This window comes from Glycine soja, chromosome 4, assembly GCF_004193775.1.
Source record: "Glycine soja cultivar W05 chromosome 4, ASM419377v2, whole genome shotgun sequence".
NCBI lineage: Eukaryota > Viridiplantae > Streptophyta > Magnoliopsida > Fabales > Fabaceae > Glycine > Glycine soja.
Window position 1 is genome coordinate 46,905,213 of NC_041005.1, and position 22,921 is coordinate 46,928,133.

Consider the following 22,921-nt stretch of genomic DNA (forward strand, 5'->3'; position numbering starts at 1 on the left):
ATGGAGATAAAGCACATGTACATTTCTTGTGTTTGTGAGATCAAATAAAATCAATACCGCTTAATCATACACTGAAAAATATATTGTCAAATAATATTCACGTACGAGTTCATAGTCGCAGCCATATGTGGATAAGCAGACTACATGAGATGACATGCAATGGCATTCACATGAGGGAATAACAAGCTAGCTTCATTTTTTCTTAGGTCATATGTTTAGACTCATTAATTAGAGAACAAATTTGGCCAAGAAAGAGGAAGAGTCTTTTATATTAGAGTTTGGTACCATTGGTTGTGTTTAGGTATAATCACTTCTAGAAACAAAATTATCAAAATAGTATTAGAGTAATTTAGTAGTATGTTAAAATTACCCTCTAATATGCTTTCACCTCAATTACTATGATGAAAATTGTAAAAATGCATGTACAATGCTATCCTAAAACAATTCGAATGATGTGGGTGAACAACTATTTAATTATGGGAAAATTTCAGCAAAAGAGAAAATGACAAAGTGTTTGTGTCTTTTTCTCTCCTACTAAAATTTTAAGGTCACTTTATGTTAAATCCCAAAACTTATCCAAACATGCTACCACCTTACTAACAATATTTTTCGAAGTCAAGCGACTCCAATTCAAACCAATGGGCCACCAAAAGTTTGATCTTTTATCAAAGGGGTAAATAAAGAATTTTAATTTTTTAACACAACATTTATCTTGCATCCTTTTTACATCTTCTCTCTTTGTATCTTTTTTAATCTCATTATATATCATAGTTTCATTTTTTTTCTCTCACATTTCTTTACTTTTGTTCTTCACGTATATCACACCTTTCATAAGAAGTGAAACAACTTTTATGCATCAGTTTGATCATTTCTCACTTTTCAAAGCACATTCAACGTGAATCTCCTCACATCTCATATTACCATTCATGTTTAACATCCCTAAACAGTAAATTAAACGCACATCATCGTATCTTTCACATTTTGCATCCTTGAACGGTAAATCAAACACACCTATTATTAGTAACTGAAAAATTCTACACTACAAGTTGGCCTACATTGTAAAGTGTGTACAAAACAAGCATTATGCGCTAGGGTAAAAAAAAAAAAAGCAAAGTCATTTATATGAAAAAAATATATATAATCCATATAATCACAAAGGAAAAATGCAAATGCATGTACTCCTCATTTTATAGTGTATTGAGATAAGAAAAGAAATTGTAAAAATAAAAGTAAAATAATGATAAGTAATGTAATGAAAAAGAAAAAAAAAAGGTAAAAAAAGGATTAAAAAAAGAAGAAAAATATGTAGATAAAAGTTAATACACAAAATTGACAGAAAATGTAGAGAAAAATGATAAGTAATGACTTGGTGGGAAGGCAATTAAATCATGGTAATTAGCAAACAGAAGAAATAGTAGCAGCAAACAGTGAGAGGGTGAAACTTGGTTCTAATTAACTTGCACGTGTAGAAGGAGCAGAAACAGAAAAAAGGTGACAAATTAAGGGTAAGTGTATATATGATCCTCTCCTCGTCATTTTCCTTCGCAGCGTTATACTTATACGGGGGAAGCGGTGGTTGGTTGTTGTAGGTAGTGTAACGTTCTCTTCAAAAAAAAAAAAAAAAAGCAATGCCCTTTTCCTTCTGCAACGTCCTTCACTCTGTCTCTCCCTTTCTCACCTCACCAACCTACTCAGTATTCTCTTGCTAGCACCCAAACAAGCTTAACTTCTGTGAGAAAAAGCATGATGTCGAGAATAAACAACAGCCTTGTCTGGATGGACGAACGAGAAGCCGAAAACACTGCCTCCGCTTCCTGGGCCAGAAACTCCAAGCCTAACAACAACATCATCATTGCCACCGGCACAACCACAACCACAGGTTTCGTCGAAACCTCTAACGACTTAGGTTCTCTCTGCGCCTTCAAGCCCATGCTCGATGTTGACGACGAATGGTACAACAACATCACCAACCACCACCACCACCAAGATATTGCCTTCGACCCCGACAACCTCTTACTCCACCCCTCCGCCGTGGACTCCTCCTCCTCCTGCTCCCCCTCTCACCTCCAGTTCTTCCTCCCTCCCAACCCCAAACTCAACCCCTTCGATATGGGCTTTCTTGACCCTCAAGCTTCTTCTTCCTTACCCCTTCTCGCCTCCGAAACAACACACTTCACACCCCCTCAGACCAGCACCACCACCGCTTTCGCCGGCTTCCAGAGCCTCCAAGAGGGTTCCTCCAATCCTCTCTTTCTCAACCGTTCCAACATTCTGAGACCTCTCGAGTCGCTGCCCCCCTCCGGGGCCCAACCCACCCTTTTCCAGAAGAGAGCCGCGCTCAGGAAGAACATGAACATGAGTGACAATAAGAAGAGGAAGGAGAAGGATGAGGTGGTGGTTGAGGATGTGAGTTTCGACGGGTCTGGCTTGAACTACGATTCTGATGACTTAACTGAGAGTAATTATAATGACGCTAAGGAGAAGAATGGTGGTGGGGGGGTTAGTTCCAATGCCAACAGCACCGTCACCGGTTTGGATCAGAAAGGGAAGAAGAAGGGAATGCCTGCTAAGAATTTGATGGCCGAACGACGCCGCCGGAAGAAGCTCAATGACAGACTCTACATGCTGAGGTCCGTTGTTCCCAAGATTAGCAAAGTAAGATTTCTTTTCTTTTCTTTTCTTTTCCTCTCACCCTCTTGCCAAATTTTGAATCTGCAGTTACTTTTCAAGTTCTTGGAGTTAAATTCATTTGAAAGGTCAATACTTTATGGTGTGTGTTTGGATTAGATTCAACTTTCTCATAATCAATTCCGATTTCACCTTGAAAGCCAGATTAATAAATAGTTGCACACTACTAGTTAATTGGTGTTGGTTTGGTTTGGGGTGGAATCTGGATCTGTCTCTGGGTTCTATGACATTGTTTGGTTTGGTTTGGTTTGATAGATGGACAGGGCTTCAATTCTTGGGGATGCAATTGAGTATCTGAAGGAGCTTCTGCAAAGGATCAATGATCTGCATAACGAATTGGAGTCGACGCCGGTGGGTTCTTCGCTCACTCCAGTCTCAAGTTTCCATCCTTTGACGCCTACTCCTCCTACGCTGCCGTGCCGAATCAAGGAAGAACTGTGCCCCAGCTCATTGCCAAGCCCCAATGGCCAACCTGCTAGGGTAATGTTTTTTTGTTCTCCAATGCTGGAACTTCCCCTTTTGCCCGGAATATGTATACTCAAATCGACCTTGCTTCCTTGCTTTCTGTTCCTGTTAATTACTAGAAATAAATCCTGTTTGAAAGAGCTTATTTGCACTTATTGTATGGCATAGTAAGTGCTTATGTAAGCATTGTTTTGGATAAATTTCTCAACAAACACCTGAGAAAAAAAAAAAAGAATTATTACATAAAAGTTAAAATTAACTTATGCTGCATAAACTAATTTGCAGAGAATCTCTCGTATTAACTTCTTCAAAAGTTAAGTTTTAATTTATGCATATGTTAATTTTAACTTATATGGGAGAAGTTTATTTCATTTATCCTTCTTATTTTCTACTACCACAACAAGTGCTTGTGAAAAAACTTATCCAAATAAGACCTAAATGTTTATAAAAACACTTATTAAAATAACTTGCAATATGTTCATAAACTATTTTCAGCTTATTTCAATAAGCTACTATAGATATATAAAACTAGTTTAATCTTATTTCTCCTTCGATATAGAAAAAACTTATAAATAAATCCTTAAATAATAAGTATTTATTTATGTAACAAAAAAATATTTACTTATTATATAAGATCTTAATTAAGTTGTTTATCCAAACAGTTCATAATAGTGGTGGGATATATGAATGACATCAAGCAATTTTTTATGTATTCTCTAATAATGTAAGTGAAGTTTTACTTGTTTTGGGGTTGGAAATTGGAATGAACCTTGTATCTTATTAACAACTCTGCACTTATCATTCCTGGCTTAGCACTAGGCTCATAGGAGCAGTCAAGATTTTGTTTGCTATTAGTATGTTTTGATAGAAGCTTTTATTAATGCAATCATGCAATTATACATAGGTTGAGGTTCGGCTGCGTGAAGGAAGGGCAGTTAACATACACATGTTTTGTGGCCGCAAACCTGGTCTGTTGCTCTCAACCATGAGGGCTATGGATAACCTTGGATTAGACATTCAGCAGGCTGTTATCAGCTGCTTCAATGGATTTGCTATGGATATTTTTCGAGCCGAGGTAAAACTTTTATTCTACTATCCACACCTACATCACTTGAAAATCAATTAATCTTGCATCCAGCTTGCAAGGTCGTTTGATATTTTCCTCAATAGTTGTGACCTTGTTATAGATATCCAGGCTACAATCTGGTACCTTGTTATACCATAGAAGAGATATATTTTTCATGTGGAAGTTCCTTAAACTTGAATTTATTTGAAGGGAACCTGGCATGATAACTGTCAAGATCCACTTTAAAATGCATCTGATATTCTAATGATTTCCACATCCATTAATGGCTCAAGTGTTGGAATGGTATTGTAGTTTCTGCTTCTTAAGAACATTATTTGCTCTGTAGTTATCTTTAAGGTTACATTAATTGTTGAAGTAAACTATAAAAATAAAAAATAAAAAAATAGCATACCCCGATATCCGGAGGCAACTACTATACTAAGGTATAGGGAAGGGTCATTGTACACAATATTATCCTTGCAAATGCAAAGAGGTTATTTTTGGATTCGAGCCCATGACCAAACGGTCATTTGTGTAAAGGCTGGCCTTCTAATTGTTAAAGCAAATAGGAATAGGTAGAGTTTTTTTTTTTATAAACTCCTAAAACATAATCCAAATAATCTTCTTAATACTTTATTAATAATAAAGTACTAAATGAAATCAGACACATTTATTGTCTTAAAAACATATAAAGCATTTGATTTTTTTTTGTTGGGAAATACTAATCGGGTGCCCTTAGGGTAATAAATAAGAAAATAGAAGAGAAATTTTTCACAGGGAAGCCTAAAAATGTTTCCATGTAATTTTCGATAATTTTTCTTTTTTAATTTTTTAATCAATGTTGTAAGATACTTATTAGCAAGATTTTTTTTTAATTTAGTAATTAGGAATATGGGAGGGTGATTAATTTATTAAAAAATTATGACTTTTATTAAAATGATGATTGTAGTATAAAAGGCTAACAATCCTTCTCTTTCAGCAATGCAAAGAAGGTCAGGATGTGCATCCGGAGCAAATCAAAGCAGTACTCTTAGATTCAGCTGGCTACAATGGCATGATGTAACTAGTTTTGACAAGAAACAAACTGGTAGCTGCTATTTCACAGTCAATTTGGCAAGTTTAATTAGAATCAGTTTTTACTTTGTTATGTCCACAATTCAAGTGTACGATACTAGCTCTGGTAACTTCAGTTAAAGTTGAGGTAGAATAAATTTTCACATGAATTTTACCCCCGGCAGCAGCAGTTACAATTTGGTACCTTTCACATGCTCATGTCGAACCGAAAGTTGATGCTACTTCGACTTCAATTAGTTCAGAGACATTTCTGAAGGCGCGTTTTGACGTGAAGTTTGTATTTATGTTTGTCGAACCTATTGTCCTCTTTATACAGTTTTCAACCAGGACAAAACTTTAAAGCAACTTTCTTTTTTTCGTGTTTTTCCCCCTCTATTAAGCATGGTCATCACACGCTTACTATATCTTCCTTTTTGAACCAAAAAGTAGTGGAGAAAAGCTGAAAGATAAAGAATACCATGCATCTACGGCAAAAACTGACAAAATTAGATGTTTGGGCTGACAATCCACTTGCTTAGCTTCCTTTAAAAATTTAAAATTATTAAATGATGATATGAAATCCTTGGGTCTAATATGGTTGCTAAAGCACCGACCCTATAAACGAGTTCCATTAGTCATGTGCCTTTTGTAGATACTAATTGACTTATTGACCGAAAAAAGAAAAAGGGTAAATTGACCTTGACAATGGTGCTTCCTAGAAAACGGCTTCATCTCGTAACCTCTATTAAAGTATCCAATGAAGCACTGACAACCATAACTATTGTTCATCCCAAGGATTAATCACAAACACATCTTGTTTCCCTTTTGTATACACTGTCGCTTTTATACATTATTCGCTTCCCATGTGGCTAACACTGAGGGTATACCTCACCCAGAAAAAACAAAAACAAAAACAAAAATAACGAGGGTACAAAACAAATGTACACTTAAAACAAAATTTAATTATACAGCATGCAGAATGGAATCTCGATAATTTCCATCTCACAAATTATGACTAATAAGAATCAAAATTAAAATCAAATAAACTGGATACCAACCACAAGGCCTCCCTGGTATACTATCAATTTTCATTACATTAACGGTTTGTTGTTCAGAGGGTAGATGAGAAACAACTATGTACAGCTACAAGGTGGGATTGTTTGGAAAAGAAAAGCAAGGTTGATATCACCCTATATCACCTCACTCAAAAACACAATTGATTACATACTAGGGATTGTATATAGCTGAGCATTATACTACTAATTCCGGGATTTCCAAAATTGAACGGATACTCTTTCGTGCCATCTTATATATTGATTCGAAGCAGTCACTGATAAGCAGCAGTCAGCCTCGATTTCGTCTTCAAGTTAAGTTTTCCAACTGGATGGCTTCATGGCAGTTCCCTACTTTCCATCCCGGAATCTGCAGATCACAAGAAAACATTACACCATGAAATTCCTCTACTAAACTAGATTCAAAATTCATGTATGGTATTTGATCTAGACAGCTAAAATCATTGAATCCACAGTTTTAACTAGGATGATGGGAGGCAGAAAGTTACCTGAGAGCTACGGAAATCAATCTACTAATCATTAGGCGTCAAGACCATTTTCTGAATTGAACTTTTGATGCGGCTGACATTTAACATCTTTTGTATCTGCACCTTCACTAGCCGTCACCGAATGATTCTCTTCATTTTTCGAGCTCAAGGTACCTGGGCTCATTTTCTGGATCTCCTCTTTAGGGTAGATATAAATTTTGCGAACCATGGCACAGAATTCCCTGAATTGAAAATATAGAATTATATAAATTATGTCCCATTCTCAAGGAAAAGTAAGATATTTAAATAGAAAGTTAACCAAGGATGTATAATTAAAATACAGATCCTTACTGCCATGGATCATCGCCTACAAGCATCATATCACCCTCATTATCAGTAAAGACGATAAGCCAATCTTTTTTAGTTGACAATAATTCACCCCCAAATTCAAACAGCTGATCCAATTCAGCAACTAATTCATCATAGCCACTGTACTTTGTAAGGTCCACTGATCTACCAAGTGCAATGCCCTTCTTGTGAACCTAAAACAAATACCATGTGGTTAATTTTCCCAGTAAACTTCTAGCTCTCATTTTTCAATCAAATAGTGAAGGATCTTACTTTAGTGCAACTCCTAGCAGAACCACTGAGAGGTTTAGCTTGAACATCTTTAGTATGCAGCTGAGAAGTCCGTAATGGTCTGTCCTGGTCATCAACAACTATATCATCTACAGGTCTTGATCCCTTCGAGTGGTCTAACTTTTCATCATTTTCAGATGTTCTTTGTTGGTGTGCTGTAAGATGCATCTGATCAGCAGCCTCACTCACATTTCTTTGTGATAAAGAAGGCTCTGGTAAAGTAGGGCCACTGATAAGTGAGAAGCCAAATAGCTTACAGTCACCATCTTTTGGTTTCACAGCCTCACAAGTTTTTGCTGACACTTGTTTTGACATAAGCTCTCTTGAACAAGGACTCTGATATTGAGTTAGGAGTGCAGGTGGGGGTGGCATCAAGTTTCCATGTGAATGCTCAACTTTATGACCATGGAGTGCAGGGTATTCACCAAATGCACTGTACCTCAAATTCCCTCGAGCTTTGTAAGTTGTATCACCACCATGTGCAGGACCTTTTGTATTAGAGTCCAAGATGCTCAGTGACAGACTAGAGGGCATTACAGGCCATGGATGAGGCATGTGAAGTTTGCCTTCATGATCCAATGATTGCTTTCTAGCAGAATAAGCAGGGCTCATTTGATCCTTCAAGGATAAATGAGAAGGATCCCCACTGGCCCCAAAGCCTGAAAGAAGATCCGAATATGTAGGCTCATTCCTCCCCATTGACATCCAGCTCTCTGAACCATACCTCCTTGAAGTAGAAACATCCATCTTTTCATCATCTACTGCAGCAGGTGGCCAAACAACAGACTTCTCAGCAGTATCAGACTCATTACTTTCAGCAAAATTGCCTCTCAAGGTCGAGAATTCTTGACCTTGCAAGACCCTTGGAAAGCCATTTGCCGGTGAAGGGTCTATGCTCACTTTAGATGATGCTGTTAATCAACAAAAACATATAGGCCTCAACCACATTTTTTTTCACAAATTAAGGCAGGTTTCTTGTAAATATCAACAGCCAAATAATCATACCTTCTCGAGTAAGAACAGAAGAATCTGGGGATGAAGGAACTGCATTAGACCGAGGCCTTTTAGGCCTGGGCATTGAAAGAGGATTTAGAGCCGGGGGAGCAAGAGCAGGCTCTATTTTCCAAGGGGAAACTCTCTCTGGCCGAGGGGTGTTGGATGTTTCATCCCATCTCACCTGAATGACAAAAGTAACGACATTATAGCAAGCATTGTATTTAACAAGACAAAACAAGTAGCAAAAGGACTAGAGATACAACCTTGAGGCATCTCCATTTGGAATCTCTCCACCTTTTGGGATCAGAATCTTCTATTCCAACAATGGTACCAGTAAACCTATAATTTTAACAAGCCATATCAAGGGATATTTTCCCACTAGAATCGAACATTTAATAATAATAAAGCACTGCAGGATCATTTGCCCATACCTCTGCTCTGGAGCCTCTTCACCTTCAAACCTCATTTTGAACCGCATCCCGATGCTATAATTATTTTTGAGAGACTCCATATATTGATCATACGGAACAATAAATTCAGCAGGACTGGTCCTGCAAAATAATAATGATGGTAAGAAAGTGCTGTTAATCCTGCTGTGGGGGAACAAACAATTACAAAGAAACCATCAACATTCACTCGCCCATGATATCAGATTCAATATAGTTTTACGAATAATTTACAAACCTAGGCTTGTAATAAACAGTGAAGATGGTCCCGGTCGAGATGGCATGCCAAGCAGTTGCAAGGACACCGAGATGCATGCTGTGGCTGGAGATAACTGAGGATGGAACATTACCCTGCTGTCTCATTGCTCGTCGGACACCAACACGAAGTTCCCCATTCTCACCTCTGCAAATCCCTAAATTAGCCCCATTCCAAAGTAACAAACCAGTGCAATCAAAAACCCTAATTCACGGTAGAACAAACCTAAGAAATATAAATGCATCCCCAGCGACAAGCCTTTTGGAGCTGACAAAAACACTCCAACCACTCTGAAGCAAGTGTCTACGGGGTTGACCTGAAATTGAATCGACTCATCATCAGTCACAATCGATAGAAAACACAATAGAATATGAAAACAAAGGTAGACAACAAACTAGAAGGGTAAAAAAACGATGAGTAAGCAATTACCTCGGAAGATATGTTTAAATCGCCATTCATTTGCATGAAGATCCTTAGCCACCAATTCCTGTGTGGGTGGCTGCTTCGACATATCCTGTCAAAAAACACGCAATTCATCCAACGTCAGCCAGCCATAATCGACACACAGAAACAAAGTACGAGGAAGAGAAAAAAAAAAAAAAGAATCCAAACCAGAGGAGGAAGACATTCATCAGCATGCCGTCTCAGCACAGAAAACCCACCATGGGTACTGGTATCGGACGCCGTCAGAGTTTTACAGAAAGAATGAACATGAAACCGCGGCGGAGGAGGCGGTGGTGGCTCCTTCTCCACGGCATTCTCATCTTGCTATATCATCCCCCCACACATTAAAAAAACCAAAAAAATCATAAGCATCATCACTTTTTCACCCAATTACTCTCTCTCTCTCTCTGAAACACACACCAATGAGAGGAAACTCACATTTGGCTCCGGAAGCAAAGTCACCTGAGCAAACACCTCATCCGTGTCGGGCTCGGCCTGAAAGAAAGAACCATTTCTCTTTTTGAGGATTGCTTTGTTAGAAAGCATGAGAATTTTTTTTTTTTAATAACGAAAAAAAGTGACACAGATCGAACCAACACTACCTTCAGCTGCACGTTGATGACCCGACAAAGGATCTTGGGTGGGAGATCGTAAACCGGCATGTGCTGGTCCGCCACCTGGTTCGTCGACGCCTCCACCTATTCCACACCAAAAACAAAACATGTAAAACATAAAACCCAAAAAAAAAAAAAAACAGAAAACCAAAAACCAAACCCATCTCACTCCAATCCATCAACGAAATTCACTGCCGTCACAAATCTGAGCTCTGACTCCAAAAAGGAAACCATATTCTCCAATTTAAAGGAATGAAAACAATTAACTAATTAGCTAATTAGTTAGTAATTAATTTACCTGCTCAATATGTCCCTGAGGGAAATAAAACACGCGCTCTCTTTCTCGCGGAACCGTGACTAGAGGACCTGCACAAGCATGCCATAGCTCCCTGAAAAGTGCAGCTTCTGCGTCTACCAAAAAATAAAAAAAGAAAAAAAAACGATTATAAGTTTTAGAATTCCCAAACACTTCCTAAAACGAACGAACCTGTGAATTAGTTAGCGCTACCTTTGGCCGTGGACGGGGAATGAGGCTCCGTGGCTCCGCCGTCGTTGTGGTTCAAGCAATTTCCCTTCATCGTCACCTCCAATGATGTCATTTCCAGAGACCTCACCACAGATCTCTCATCCGCGACACTCGTTGCGTAATTCTACAACTCTCGCTCACGCCTTCTCAGCAAGCGACGGAGTGGAAACAAAGAAACTCTCGAAGAACCTAACCTTTGAAGTGAGAACAGAGCTCGCGAAAGAATATTGAGTCGTATTTCAACGCGCAATTCAACAATCTGTTGAGGTTTTGAACCAGAAGTTGAAGAAGAAGAAGAAGAAGGTTGTGGTGTGTTGTGTGTGGTTTTTGGGATGTGAGGGGAATGGAGGGGAGGGTGAGGACTTAACCAGAGTGGTCAAAACAGCGTGCAATGATTTTCAACCGCGGTCAATCCCTTAACCAATCGGTTTTGAGGGAACCGGCATTTGGCGGTAAAAGTGGGGCAGGGGGACCGGGTGGAGCCGGTAGGGGATCCATAAATAAAGGCGGCTGGGGACACAGAAGGGTACAGACGGCGTTAACGCGGTGTCGAGGAGGGATTGGATAGGCATGTAACGGCGTGTGTCGTGACGGTAAGAAAGTTGTTCTTTTTATTGGGAAATGGCATTGTCGTGCTATTAACGGGCAGGGCTTCATGGATACATGCCATTGCAATTGCGTCTGAACCCCCCACACTCACACTCTGCATTTCACACACTCTTTTACACTTTTTCATCTAATTAATTAAATTCAAAATACAAATCACATATATTTTTTTAGTGAAGGCAGTCTTCTTCACTTAATGCACTTAGATATCTAGGATTAAAAATTGAGACATGATAAAAGAAGCTCTATATTAATTAATAACGTAAAACAGTTTATACTTTTATTCATTCACATCTCATCATCTTTATTAACTTTTACAATAATAATTATTTTAAAAATCATATTAAAATTAATTTATAATTATATGATATTATAAAATATTTATATCATGGATATATGACAATTAAACTCTGAGACATATAAATCAAAACAACTTTATAACAATGAAACACACTAGATAATTATATATACTATATTGACATGTATCCTTCGTCATAAATAATCTTACATAAAATATATATGATTACTATGAATAATAAAAATTTTCATCAAATATAAAATGTAACCTCATACTTAAAATTTAAAATTCATGTAATTAGATCATGTTTAAGATATAGGAAACCTAACTCATAAACATTCAAGTATGAAAGTGTTATTTATATAACATTCAAGTATTAGGTTATATATCTTCAGATATATTTAATTGAGAGTGATTTTTTTGCAATCGACATAACTATTATCCTAAGATTTTAAATGTAGATCCTAAGTAGTTGCATTAGTAATATTGCCGTGATTTTAGGATAAAAATAAAGTATTTGACCCTATTTATCCTAATGAATTATATGTGTACATATATCGGAAACATTTAAACAAGTGCAAGTATGGAATGGAATGGAACTCACAAATTCCAGCTTATTTAAATGCCCTGTCAGATCTTCCTTGCTTGGTCAAGCCCCATCAAAATTTTAGGAGGAATGCGTGCATCATTTGTGTACACTCCTAAGCAAACACTTCAACTACACCTTATTATTTTCTTTCTATACATTGATGCTTTTTTCCATGTTAATAAAAGAAAAAACAAGCTTGTAGAAATATATTCATAAATATATATACCCGGCAAGAGAATATGCATGCATCCGTTCAATGTCCAATATCAAAGTCTACAAAAATAAATACCAGGAATAGATAAGAAAAAATTCCTTTAAAATATTTTTTTTACAATATATAAATAGAGTATATTTAATTTTTAGTTCTAGCGAGATTAAACTTTTGGTTTAATTCTCATTAAAAAAAACTTGCGGTATACTTTAAATTGTATAATTTATTTATAAACAAAAAATTACCCAGTGTTATGATTGTCTCTGTTTTATAAACTATTTGATGTGTCAAAAATAGTTAAAAGTTAAATAAAATTTATTATTGCAATTGAATAGTAATAAAATATTTTGCCAATAATAAATACTAAACAGAGAAGGTTAAAAAATTAAGAAATTAATTAACAATAAATCAAGGACAAACTACAAATATTAATTTTTAGTTATATGGTTTCTGGTTACTACTATTCAGTTATTTATTATAGACATAGAATGATAGAACCCGCATGGGCCACCTCCCCCCTTATTTCCTCCTGCTCCTATTTCCTATTTCCTATTTCCTATTTCCTATTTCTATCTATATTCTCGAGGTAATTTTTTCCTTGTACCAATTATCTGAATCCCTAAAGTCTTTCCATAGATCTCATTATTATAAAAAAATTAATTAACTATAATTTTTTTTAAAAATAAAGGTAATTAAAAAATTTAAAAACATGTTAATGCATTATTCAATATGGAAAATATTAAAAATCAATTTATATTTTTTTAACCAGGCAAAAGGAGGTCTTACACCAATTTTGTTATTTTTATATTTCTGGATGGGGGGGGGGGGGGGGGGGGGAGAATATGATCTCCATTCAAAATATGCTTTGAGAACCTTTTTTTTTATTCACCATCTTTCTTCTTATAAGACTAAAAAAAAAACTCCAATTTAGTCTCAAATGAAACAGTTCTTGCAGAAATATAAACATGATAAACAAATTATATCCTTGGTATTAAGCATGGCACATCCCACTCGATTATTGGTCCATTGACTACAAAAGGGAATGGGTTTCAGTACATTTGTTCTCCTCCTTACGAAAAACTAACAAACAAAAAACAACACTTTATGGCTGTCACGTTCGCTACACGCATCGAATAACCCTTTGGTATATATTTAAGTACTATAGTATTGAACAATGTATGATTAAACATATATTAATTATTATTATAACATTAAAAATAATAACTTACATATTACTAAAGTAATGCACGATAATATATAAAAACTGGAATTAGACAAGAAGCTCTCTATAGTATAGACCCTTTGAGCATCATGAATATCTACGTACTCACGCTGTATGACAAATATGTATGCACAGAGAGGCCAGGCCATAATGCTGCATGTGATGGCAATAAAAACTTCAATAATATCTGGATTACCTGCAAGGCTGCAATCATGTTTCACTTTGTTGGATTTTTCTTACATGATGGCAATAAAAACATCAATAAAATTAAGCTGTGTTAATACTTTTTTTATTTAGCTAAAAAAATGAAATATACCCTAGCTTGTATAACAAATTATTAATTAATCACTAATTTTTCATTAATGATTAAGATATGACACTTTATCTTCAAAATTTTTACTTTAGAGAAGTCAAATTTAATTATAATGACTTACAAATTCTGGCGTCTTGGTCTTGCCAACAGATATATAAAACTATTATTTTTTTTATCATGAGTCATTACAGATGTTATAATATAAAATTTATAACTGAGAATAATTTAAACAAATATTTTAATTATGTTAACCAGTTTAAAATTGCTTTTACTTAATTTAAACAATGGACACTTAATTTACACAGTAACTTTTACCTTGCCTGTCATATAAAAACAGCTATTTTTTTCTATTATTATGATTGTTTCAATTTTAATTATATACATTGGGGTGAATAATATTATATTATTATTTTCTCCTTGTCCACGGTTGCCAAATTTGATATTGCTATATTATAATAAGGTTAATAAATTGAGTTGGACCACGCAAAAGTGCTGTTGCAAAACGATTACCTACCCAATTCGTAGCAAGAATTTCTCTATCTATCTATTATAAATATTTTGTAATTTTATTAATTTTAATTATTAAAGTAATTATTTTTATTAAATTTCTCTTGGCTAAAAAATTGAATTTTCATTTTTCCTTAAAATTTTCATAAGTTGAATTCATTAAATCATTTTAAACACTTTTATTCAAAATTCACCAATTAAAATGTCATATTTCATAAATAAAAAATATCTCTTTAAAACCTTAACCTCGCATCTTACAAAAAAAATTCAAAAGCAATTAAATTTTTAACTTCTAAATCCAAATTGACCTCTAGTTTTCGATGTTAAACAAAAAGAAATAGAGAGATTTACATAAAGGAAAAGTGATGGAAGCACTTGAATGAAATAATTAAAAATTAAGAGATTAAATTAAAAATTGAAAAACCAAAATTGTATGTTAATCGTAATCAATAAAAATTATTTTTTAATAATTTTTGGTTTGGTTAGTCCCTATCAATATAATTTTTTTATAATAAAAAATAAATTGGAAGTATAACTATTGTGAGATTACATTAATAATAAATTTATTACACTAATGACTGAGGATATTCATGACCTTACCATATCATTTTAAATTGCCAAACTAATCTAAAAAAATTAAAACTGGTTAAATTGAAAATAAAAACAATTTTATTGGGTTTGATACTCTTTTCAATTCCTATTATGAAAACTGAAAAAAATCAAATAAAACCATACCTTTTAATTATATTTATTTTTCTTTTCTACCTCATATAAAATCACGTACATCTTTTCCATATATGCTACTATTTTCAATTATGTTAAATCAATAGGAGTGAACCCGCGTATGCATGGCTTTCTAAGAAAACTAAAGAGACAAATAAATATATATATAAATAAAATGAAAAACAAAGTTCCAAAATACTAATCAGCTGACATGTGGCAACAACCGAATAGTTTTCGTAATACTATTGATGAATTAACGAAATGTCTATAGTTTTGTAACATATTTATAAGATGTTTGTAACAGTTTTCTTTTGTTCTATTAGAATAATTATGCAATTGTCATTTTCAAGAGTTGGTCATGCTCAATTAGTTATTTGATTATATACATTGTCAAATTATGTTGTTTAGAAATCAACTTAAAAAATAATTTAAAAGTCATAAAAATAAATAAAATTCAAAAAAGTCATTAAATTGATCCAAACTAAACTACAATTAAATTTAATTTGGTTTAGATTTGATCGTTTATTAAAATCATTTAATTGATCAAAACCAAACTACCTATTATGTTTGATTTGGATAATTTTTGTTTAAAAATTAAACCAAATCATGTCGGACACCCTTACTAATAATATGATGATGTACTGATGTATATAACAATTATTTTTTATATATTAATGATCGAATTCATTTATTAATATAAGGAATTTTATATTATTAGTATGTAAATTTCAATATTCCTAACAAATTAATGTTAGTTAGACAAAAATGTAATTAAATCCATATATTATATATGTGGCGAGTATTAATTTTTTAAACTAATTAGAAAAGTTAAAAAAGCATTTTTTTTCCGTCAATTATATTTTCACACTCCAATTTTATATAAAATAAAATATAAAAACGCGTTGTTTGTAAAGGGATATAACGTGCACGTTTTGTAACATTTTAGTATTTGCAAATTTTATAATATTGTACTGTAGACACGCTATTTATAGACTTTTTAGTCATACAAAAATTAAGGCATGCATGTTCAAACAAGGATTGGTATTAATTTAGTGATTTATCTCGTGATCTTCTGGGATATATTTGGTATTGTTTTATGAACCCTACTGATTTGATGTTCGTCGCAGCGAAAGTGAGGGTGAAGTTCCAAGTCAGAGTCTATTTTGATACCATGTTAGATTTTATCTTAAAAATCAATTGGTATTAATTGAAGTTGTTCAATAAATATATAAGTTACACTCCAAGAATTAAGACCGTCGATGTAAGACTTTAGTATTTCTCAATAAGATCTTCTCTCCTCTGAACAAAGCAAAAGACCAATAAAATTAACCCGTGTGAAGTTGAACACTTAGTTCTTTTTCGCAGTTATTTTGCATTGTTATAGACCAATTTATTCATATAAAAATAGTAGTAGTTCGTATGCAAGGCAGAATTTGAAATAAGTCAAATTATTATAAAAAGAACAAAGAAAATGATCGAAATTAATAGTTAAAAAAATCAACGGTGCATCAAAGGGGGAGAGAAAAAAGAAGATAAGGCGCAATTAATCAACTTATGGAAGACGTAACCCAGTTTGACAGCATGTGTTTTTTTGTTGGAGAAATAACAAATAAAAAAGCAAGGGAAGTAGCTCTAAAAAAGAGTGCTATTAATTAGCTCTTTGATCAGCAAATTAAGTGCTTAATAGCGAAATCTATGATAATACTTGTCTACGACACGGAGTGTAATCTACGTAAATTACACGTTGTTGGGATTTGGGGCACTTGTTCTATCTGTCTACATCATGAAACTACGACATATTCTTATCAAAAAAGAAAAAAATATATATATCTTAAACAAAGGTATTTATTTTTATTCAACATTTATTTTATAAGATATTAGCAGGATTAATACGAATACTTTGTACGAAAATATAATATTTTTTATTGTTAGTTTCCATTTAAAGTAACTTTATCTAACCATACACAAAAAATAAAATCAACATTCACAAAACTGAAGCTCTAAAATGTTATACAATAACATTTAAAGTATTCATAATTAGATTGTTCTTTCCAGCTGACTGCGTTCTAGAGTTGTGAAACATTTGATTAGGATTTCTATGGAGTGATTGTCAGTTGCCAGTTTTCGGTTTCCATGTAGAATTTTCAAAATAAAACCTGTATGACATTCTGGAGTTGAAGTGGTTTTTTTATCCAATTTTAAAATACTTTCGCATCAGTTTTGAAAAATAAAAAAATAGTTTTGTGAATATAGTTTGGTGATTAAGAATTCAGTGAGCAAGCCGGGGCGGTGGGAGGCGATAGCGGCGACGTTCGGTGGAAGGCACGAAGTGAAGAGTGTGATAAAGAAGGCAAAGGACTTGGGGGTTGCAAAAATGGTGTTGTGCCTGCATCTTCTTTACTTCTGTTTTAGTTTGATGGGTATTAAAAAGATAAAGTGTCTTATTATTTGGGATATCCTTTGCTTAACTCTTTATATTTTATATTTTATTTTTTGACGTGGACTTTTAAAATGATTATTAGTAAAATATGTAATTTCTATGTTACTCTTTCATCCTATATAAATATTGGTCTTTTTATTGAGTTAATTCATGTTATATTTGAGTTATTTTTATATGACTTTTTAGGTTATAATAAATCTCAAGATAAACGGATTTGACTCTTCCTGTCTTTAAAAAAAAAACTAATGCAAATTTAGGTTTAAAATTTTAATATTCATTCTCATCTTATTGTGTTTATTGGGTTTGGTACATCCAACCCATCACATATTGTTTTATAGTTTTAGTTTATTGATATAATCAATTATTGATTATATTTTAATTCAAATGATATGATAAAACATAAATAACAAAGAAATAAAAAATAAAAATTAAGAATTAACTTATATTTTTAATTAAATGTATTATTTTAAGTTTGTTATTTAATTATTACTATAATTTAAATTATTTCACTTCCAAACTAATTATTAACTTATAATTTTATTTCACAGTGATAAATACGGATATGAGAATATCTAAGGGGTGCTTAATTTGGTTATTTCTTATTTTCATTTTTACTAAAAATAAAAAATGGTGATGAAAATATATTTAGTTAGATTTTTGAAAACATTTTCAGGAAAAATATTTTTCCAAACGAACCAAAAAATGAAAATAATAAAATTTTGTGTTTTCAGTTTCTTCTTTTTTTCGCACCCCTTCCAATTTTTTTCCTTACGCTTCTCTCTCTTTCTTTTTTTCTTCTCTCCACATATAGCAAACTCAACTCAGCCCCATAGGTTTCTCTTTGTCTCAATCACATTTTTCCTCTCTCAAACCAGTCTGCCTCACACCTTTCTTCGCCTATCCTGCTCCGCCACACCACCACCATTGCTTTGCCGCACCATTCCCGATTGATAATCTCTTGGTGAGATTTGTTTCATGTCTCCTTTTTTTCCCTTTTTTTGCTTCATGAGTCTATTAATGAGAGTTTTAGGGTCTTCTATGTTCTACTGATTTCTTTAATGGGGATGATGATTCTTCATTTTATGATTTCTATTTGAGGGTTTTAAGAATTAGTTTGTTTAATTGTGTTATTCTTCTCCCTTCTTCCCGGTGTCTTCTCTTCTACTTTGAGCGTTGTTGGAGGATTGTCTTCTTCGTGATCAGCCACCATAATAAGAATTTTTTTAAACGGGGATGATAAAATCAAACATGTTTTTAGAATTCTAATCTTTTGAAAATAAAAACAATTTTCAGAAAATAAAAACAGAAAATAAAAATACAAACACAAACCAAACTCACCCTTAGATATTCATTTTCATCTCTATTTGTGTTTAAAAATTCAAATAATATCTATATTCATATTTATAACCAATCAGATTGAATATTCTTCCTTAAAATCAAATTAAGTTGAAATAAATATCTACATATCTCAAGTTATTTGTCATGTCTAACTACCAGTTAAAGAGACAAGGATCATATCTTAAATTAAAGACTTCATAGACCTTGTTTTTTTTTTTTTTTGAAAGCTTAGCTCATAGACCTTATGTGTGGGTTCAATATAGCAGCTCCTTAGATCCTCATCGCAAATAAGAGTAATATATCTTCATAGCCTCAAACAATAATTACAAATATTGTTGGAGACAAGACATTCATTTAAATAGGCATAACTAACCTATACATGTCGTCAGGTTACACATGATTGAAGCCAACTAAACGCTTAGATTTACTTTGAGCTTTATAAACATCCAATAAGCTGACCTTCTAACATTAACAATGATATATAAATAAGTACAGAGCTATTTTTGTAGAATGAATAAAACATTATTTCAATTTTCATTTTTTTTAATTTCAGTATTTGATAAATTACTAAATACTGGTTATTGATTAATTTTATCAAGTGTAGAACACGGAATATCGTTAGCCTTAATTCTTATTGACTTTCACACTAAAAATCAATAAATGTTAGCCGAAAATAAAGATAAAGTAAAAAAACATTAAAAAATAAATTTTCTATTCACTAGTTTGATTGTATAAAATTATACACAACATAATGTTTTTTTTGTAAACAATTTATAAAAAAATTATTTAATATTACTGACAATTAAATTATAAAATTTAATTTTAATGAAATAAATAATAATATATAACCAATCATTAATAATCTTTTCATGTTTTAAATAAATATAAATTAGAAACAATATAAATATCAATTTCAGTTAAAATCCATTTCACTTTTTAAAAATTTTAATACCACAACGACTGATACAATGACAAAGTAAGGTGAAGTATCAAAGAAAACATTTCCTCTCTTGATCTTTCTTATCACATTCAACTCATTTTTTAGTTTATATTAATTTTTATTTTATTTACTTGTTTTTAAATTTAATAAATAATAATATTATAATTATATTGTAATTTTTATTTTTCAGCTTAGCTTATGCTTACGAATGCACGGATATTAAACTAATTTCTTAAAAAAATCCTTTGGAAATCATAACATATTTTCAAATCAAATTAACATATATGAATAATAAACCATGAATACATTACCGACTCGTGATGATTGCGATAAGAGAGAGGATGAGAAATAGAAGGGAGCAAGACACGTGTAGGGCGAAAGTGAGTGGGGCCCATCTCTCTTGTCTAATAGCAGGTGTGTGTCAATGTGTATGGTCCAAAGCAACAACAGAGGGAAGGAATCTTTGTCCCCGCACAAATACTAATATTATTATGAGTTTTGCGGAAAAAAAATAAATATTATCATAAAAATTATTAGAGATGATAACATAATTTTAAGCATTTAGATAAAAAAAAATTCTTCTTCTTTTGGTTAGGATCGAATCCATAAAATTTGTTTAATGGAAACAAGAAAATATTATTTTTTTATCAGCGGCAAGAAAACAGTATATTGTATATTTATAAAAGAAAAATATTATAAATTTTTATGAAATATATAAATTTATGATGAAAAAATTCAAATTACTTATATAAGCTTTTATAAACTATAGTCGAGTTAAGTGTGTATTTCTGACAGACTTTATATGTGTTTAGTATTATAGAAGGAAAAAAATAAAAATTAGAAAGATAAAATAATAAAATTAATATTAATTTATTATTTATTTTATCTTTTAGTTATAACTTTCTACATTTATCTAAAAATATATATATTTTGGAGGAGTAATACCTATTTTTTACGGGCATAACATATATATTTTTTATCAAATAATACATATCCCCTCAACGGCAAGCCTATATCTATACGAGAATAGACAAATACATCCTCTCATTTTAATAAAATCAAAGTATTTGTCTTAAAATTGTACCCTTTAATTTTATGTGTTTAAACTTTTTATTCATTTTCATGTGAAGTTAAACAAATAAATCCCTTTATTTTAACAAAATCATCAATATTTATTTAAAAATTTTATATTTTACACCTCTTATTTTTATGTGTTTATACTTATTATCCTATTTTCTTAATCTTCTTGTATCTTTATTTGTGTTTTTATCTTTTTATATATATTTTGGAAATGTTAATGTATTCACAGTTTTTTAGTATGAAAGTGTTAGTATCTAATACCATAAATTTTAAACAGAAAGATCAATAAGATTCTTTAGTATAATGTCTTTAACTCAAAGATGTTATAATATTTTAGTGTTCAATTTAAGTAATTCTTTATCTCTTTCCTCTAATCAATATTAAATTTTTTAAACACTCTCTCATCTCTCACCATAATATAATAAATGAATTATGAAAATAAATATATATTGTAATTTATAAATTTTTTAGAAAAATTTCCGGTACATATTAAAGAGAAGTAAGAAAAAAGTTGATTTCTATATAATACCTATTTTTTAAAAGTAAAATTAAATATAAAGAAATCATGTCGTAAAATTGAAAATTTTTCAGAACATGTTAAAGGGAACCTATTTTTTAAAAGTTGATTTCTATACAATTAAATATAAAGAAATAATGACGTAAAGATATAAAAACTGATTATCTATTTTTTTTTAAAGTAATTAAAAACAGTTGCTTTTAATGTAAATGAACTCTGCAAAACGTTTTTTTTAAAAAAAAAATACAATATGGCTAGCGGAGGTGATAACCAATTTGGTTGAAAAATATTAAAAAAACGAAATTTATTTTTTTACTGTAAATTATTTTTAAAAAATAGTTAAGTTATCAAATTCATTTAAATAGTACAATTATTACTACTTTTTTAAATAAATTCGAATCAGTTATACTTATGAATTTTTAAATAAATGCATATTCTAATATATATTGTTTTTCCTAATACACATTTTGTTAACACATTTATATGTGGTGAGAGATGAGAGAGGAGGCAGAGATTGAAAATTTAATGTCTATGAAAGAGGAGAGAAAAGAATGTTTGAAAAATTCAATGTGATCATAGAAGGGAAAGAAATAATTATTTAAATTAAATAGTAAAATATTATAATATCTTTAAGTTAAAGTCATTACAATAAAGAATTTCATTAATTTTTCTGTTCAAAATTTATAAAATTGATTATTAATACAATCATATTAAAAAAAAGTATATTAACATTTCCCATTATATATATGATAATTATTATTAAATTTATTTTTGTAAATACTTTGTCTCCGTTGACACAAGACCCTAGATCTTCCACTAGCCCCCATAGTCCCTAATCGGCACTCATCTCTTAAAAATACTTGTTAACATTTGTTTATTATTAATTCACTCGTCAAACTAAAATATCATAAATAAATAATAAATAATACTACAATAATAGTATAGTTACCAACTCAACTCAACCTTTTTTTTTTTTTTTTTTTTTCTCTTCACACTCCTCTGGCTTTCGCTATCGCTTGCGTTTGCGTTGCGGTTCGTCCGTTTACGTACCCCACCTTGCAAGACAGTCACAAACCCATGCGACATCGCATTCAGCATATGATCAAATTACTTGCCAATTTTATACGTAATTTATTGCCTCTCTTGTTTTCCCGCGTGGAAATCTTATCTACACAAACCCAAATGGAAATTGTGTTGGTCCCCTACTCATTTTTTAAACCCACCATGGAATGAAATCATTTTGTCAAAGTATAACCATGTGAACGCTACCAAATACGTACTTAGTAATATTTATACCGCTGAAGTATAACGAAATAAGTCAAAATTCATAATTTGCACAAGTAGATTTAAATTTAGGTAATACGTTTTATCATTATTAAATAACAATTGAATAACGTGTTTTGT

The 22,921-nt window shown here is 32.0% G+C and overlaps 2 protein-coding genes across 2 annotated transcripts; one reads left to right on the top strand and one right to left on the bottom strand.

The window, feature by feature from the left end:
• The first annotated feature begins 1,527 nt into the window (after window positions 1-1,527).
• On the top strand, window positions 1,528-5,650 carry LOC114409984 (transcription factor ICE1-like). The gene is made up of 4 exons (XM_028373692.1): window positions 1,528-2,655; window positions 2,944-3,168; window positions 4,058-4,228; window positions 5,199-5,650. The coding sequence occupies exons 1-4, from the start codon at window positions 1,744-1,746 to the stop codon at window positions 5,280-5,282; spliced, it is 1,392 nt and encodes a 463-aa protein (XP_028229493.1). The 5' UTR covers window positions 1,528-1,743; the 3' UTR covers window positions 5,283-5,650.
• A 551-nt stretch (window positions 5,651-6,201) lies between these two features.
• On the bottom strand, window positions 6,202-11,106 carry LOC114409983 (auxin response factor 2B-like). The gene is made up of 15 exons (XM_028373691.1): window positions 10,716-11,106; window positions 10,506-10,618; window positions 10,196-10,291; window positions 10,032-10,088; window positions 9,762-9,917; window positions 9,579-9,663; window positions 9,375-9,465; window positions 9,132-9,296; window positions 8,879-8,998; window positions 8,711-8,786; window positions 8,457-8,628; window positions 7,434-8,362; window positions 7,164-7,354; window positions 6,834-7,054; window positions 6,202-6,694 (listed from the first exon to the last, which is right to left on the bottom strand). Exons 1-14 carry the CDS (start codon window positions 10,804-10,806, stop codon window positions 6,865-6,867), a joined length of 2,532 nt encoding a protein of 843 aa, XP_028229492.1. The 5' UTR covers window positions 10,807-11,106; the 3' UTR covers window positions 6,202-6,694; window positions 6,834-6,864.
• Window positions 11,107-22,921: the final 11,815 nt, after the last annotated feature.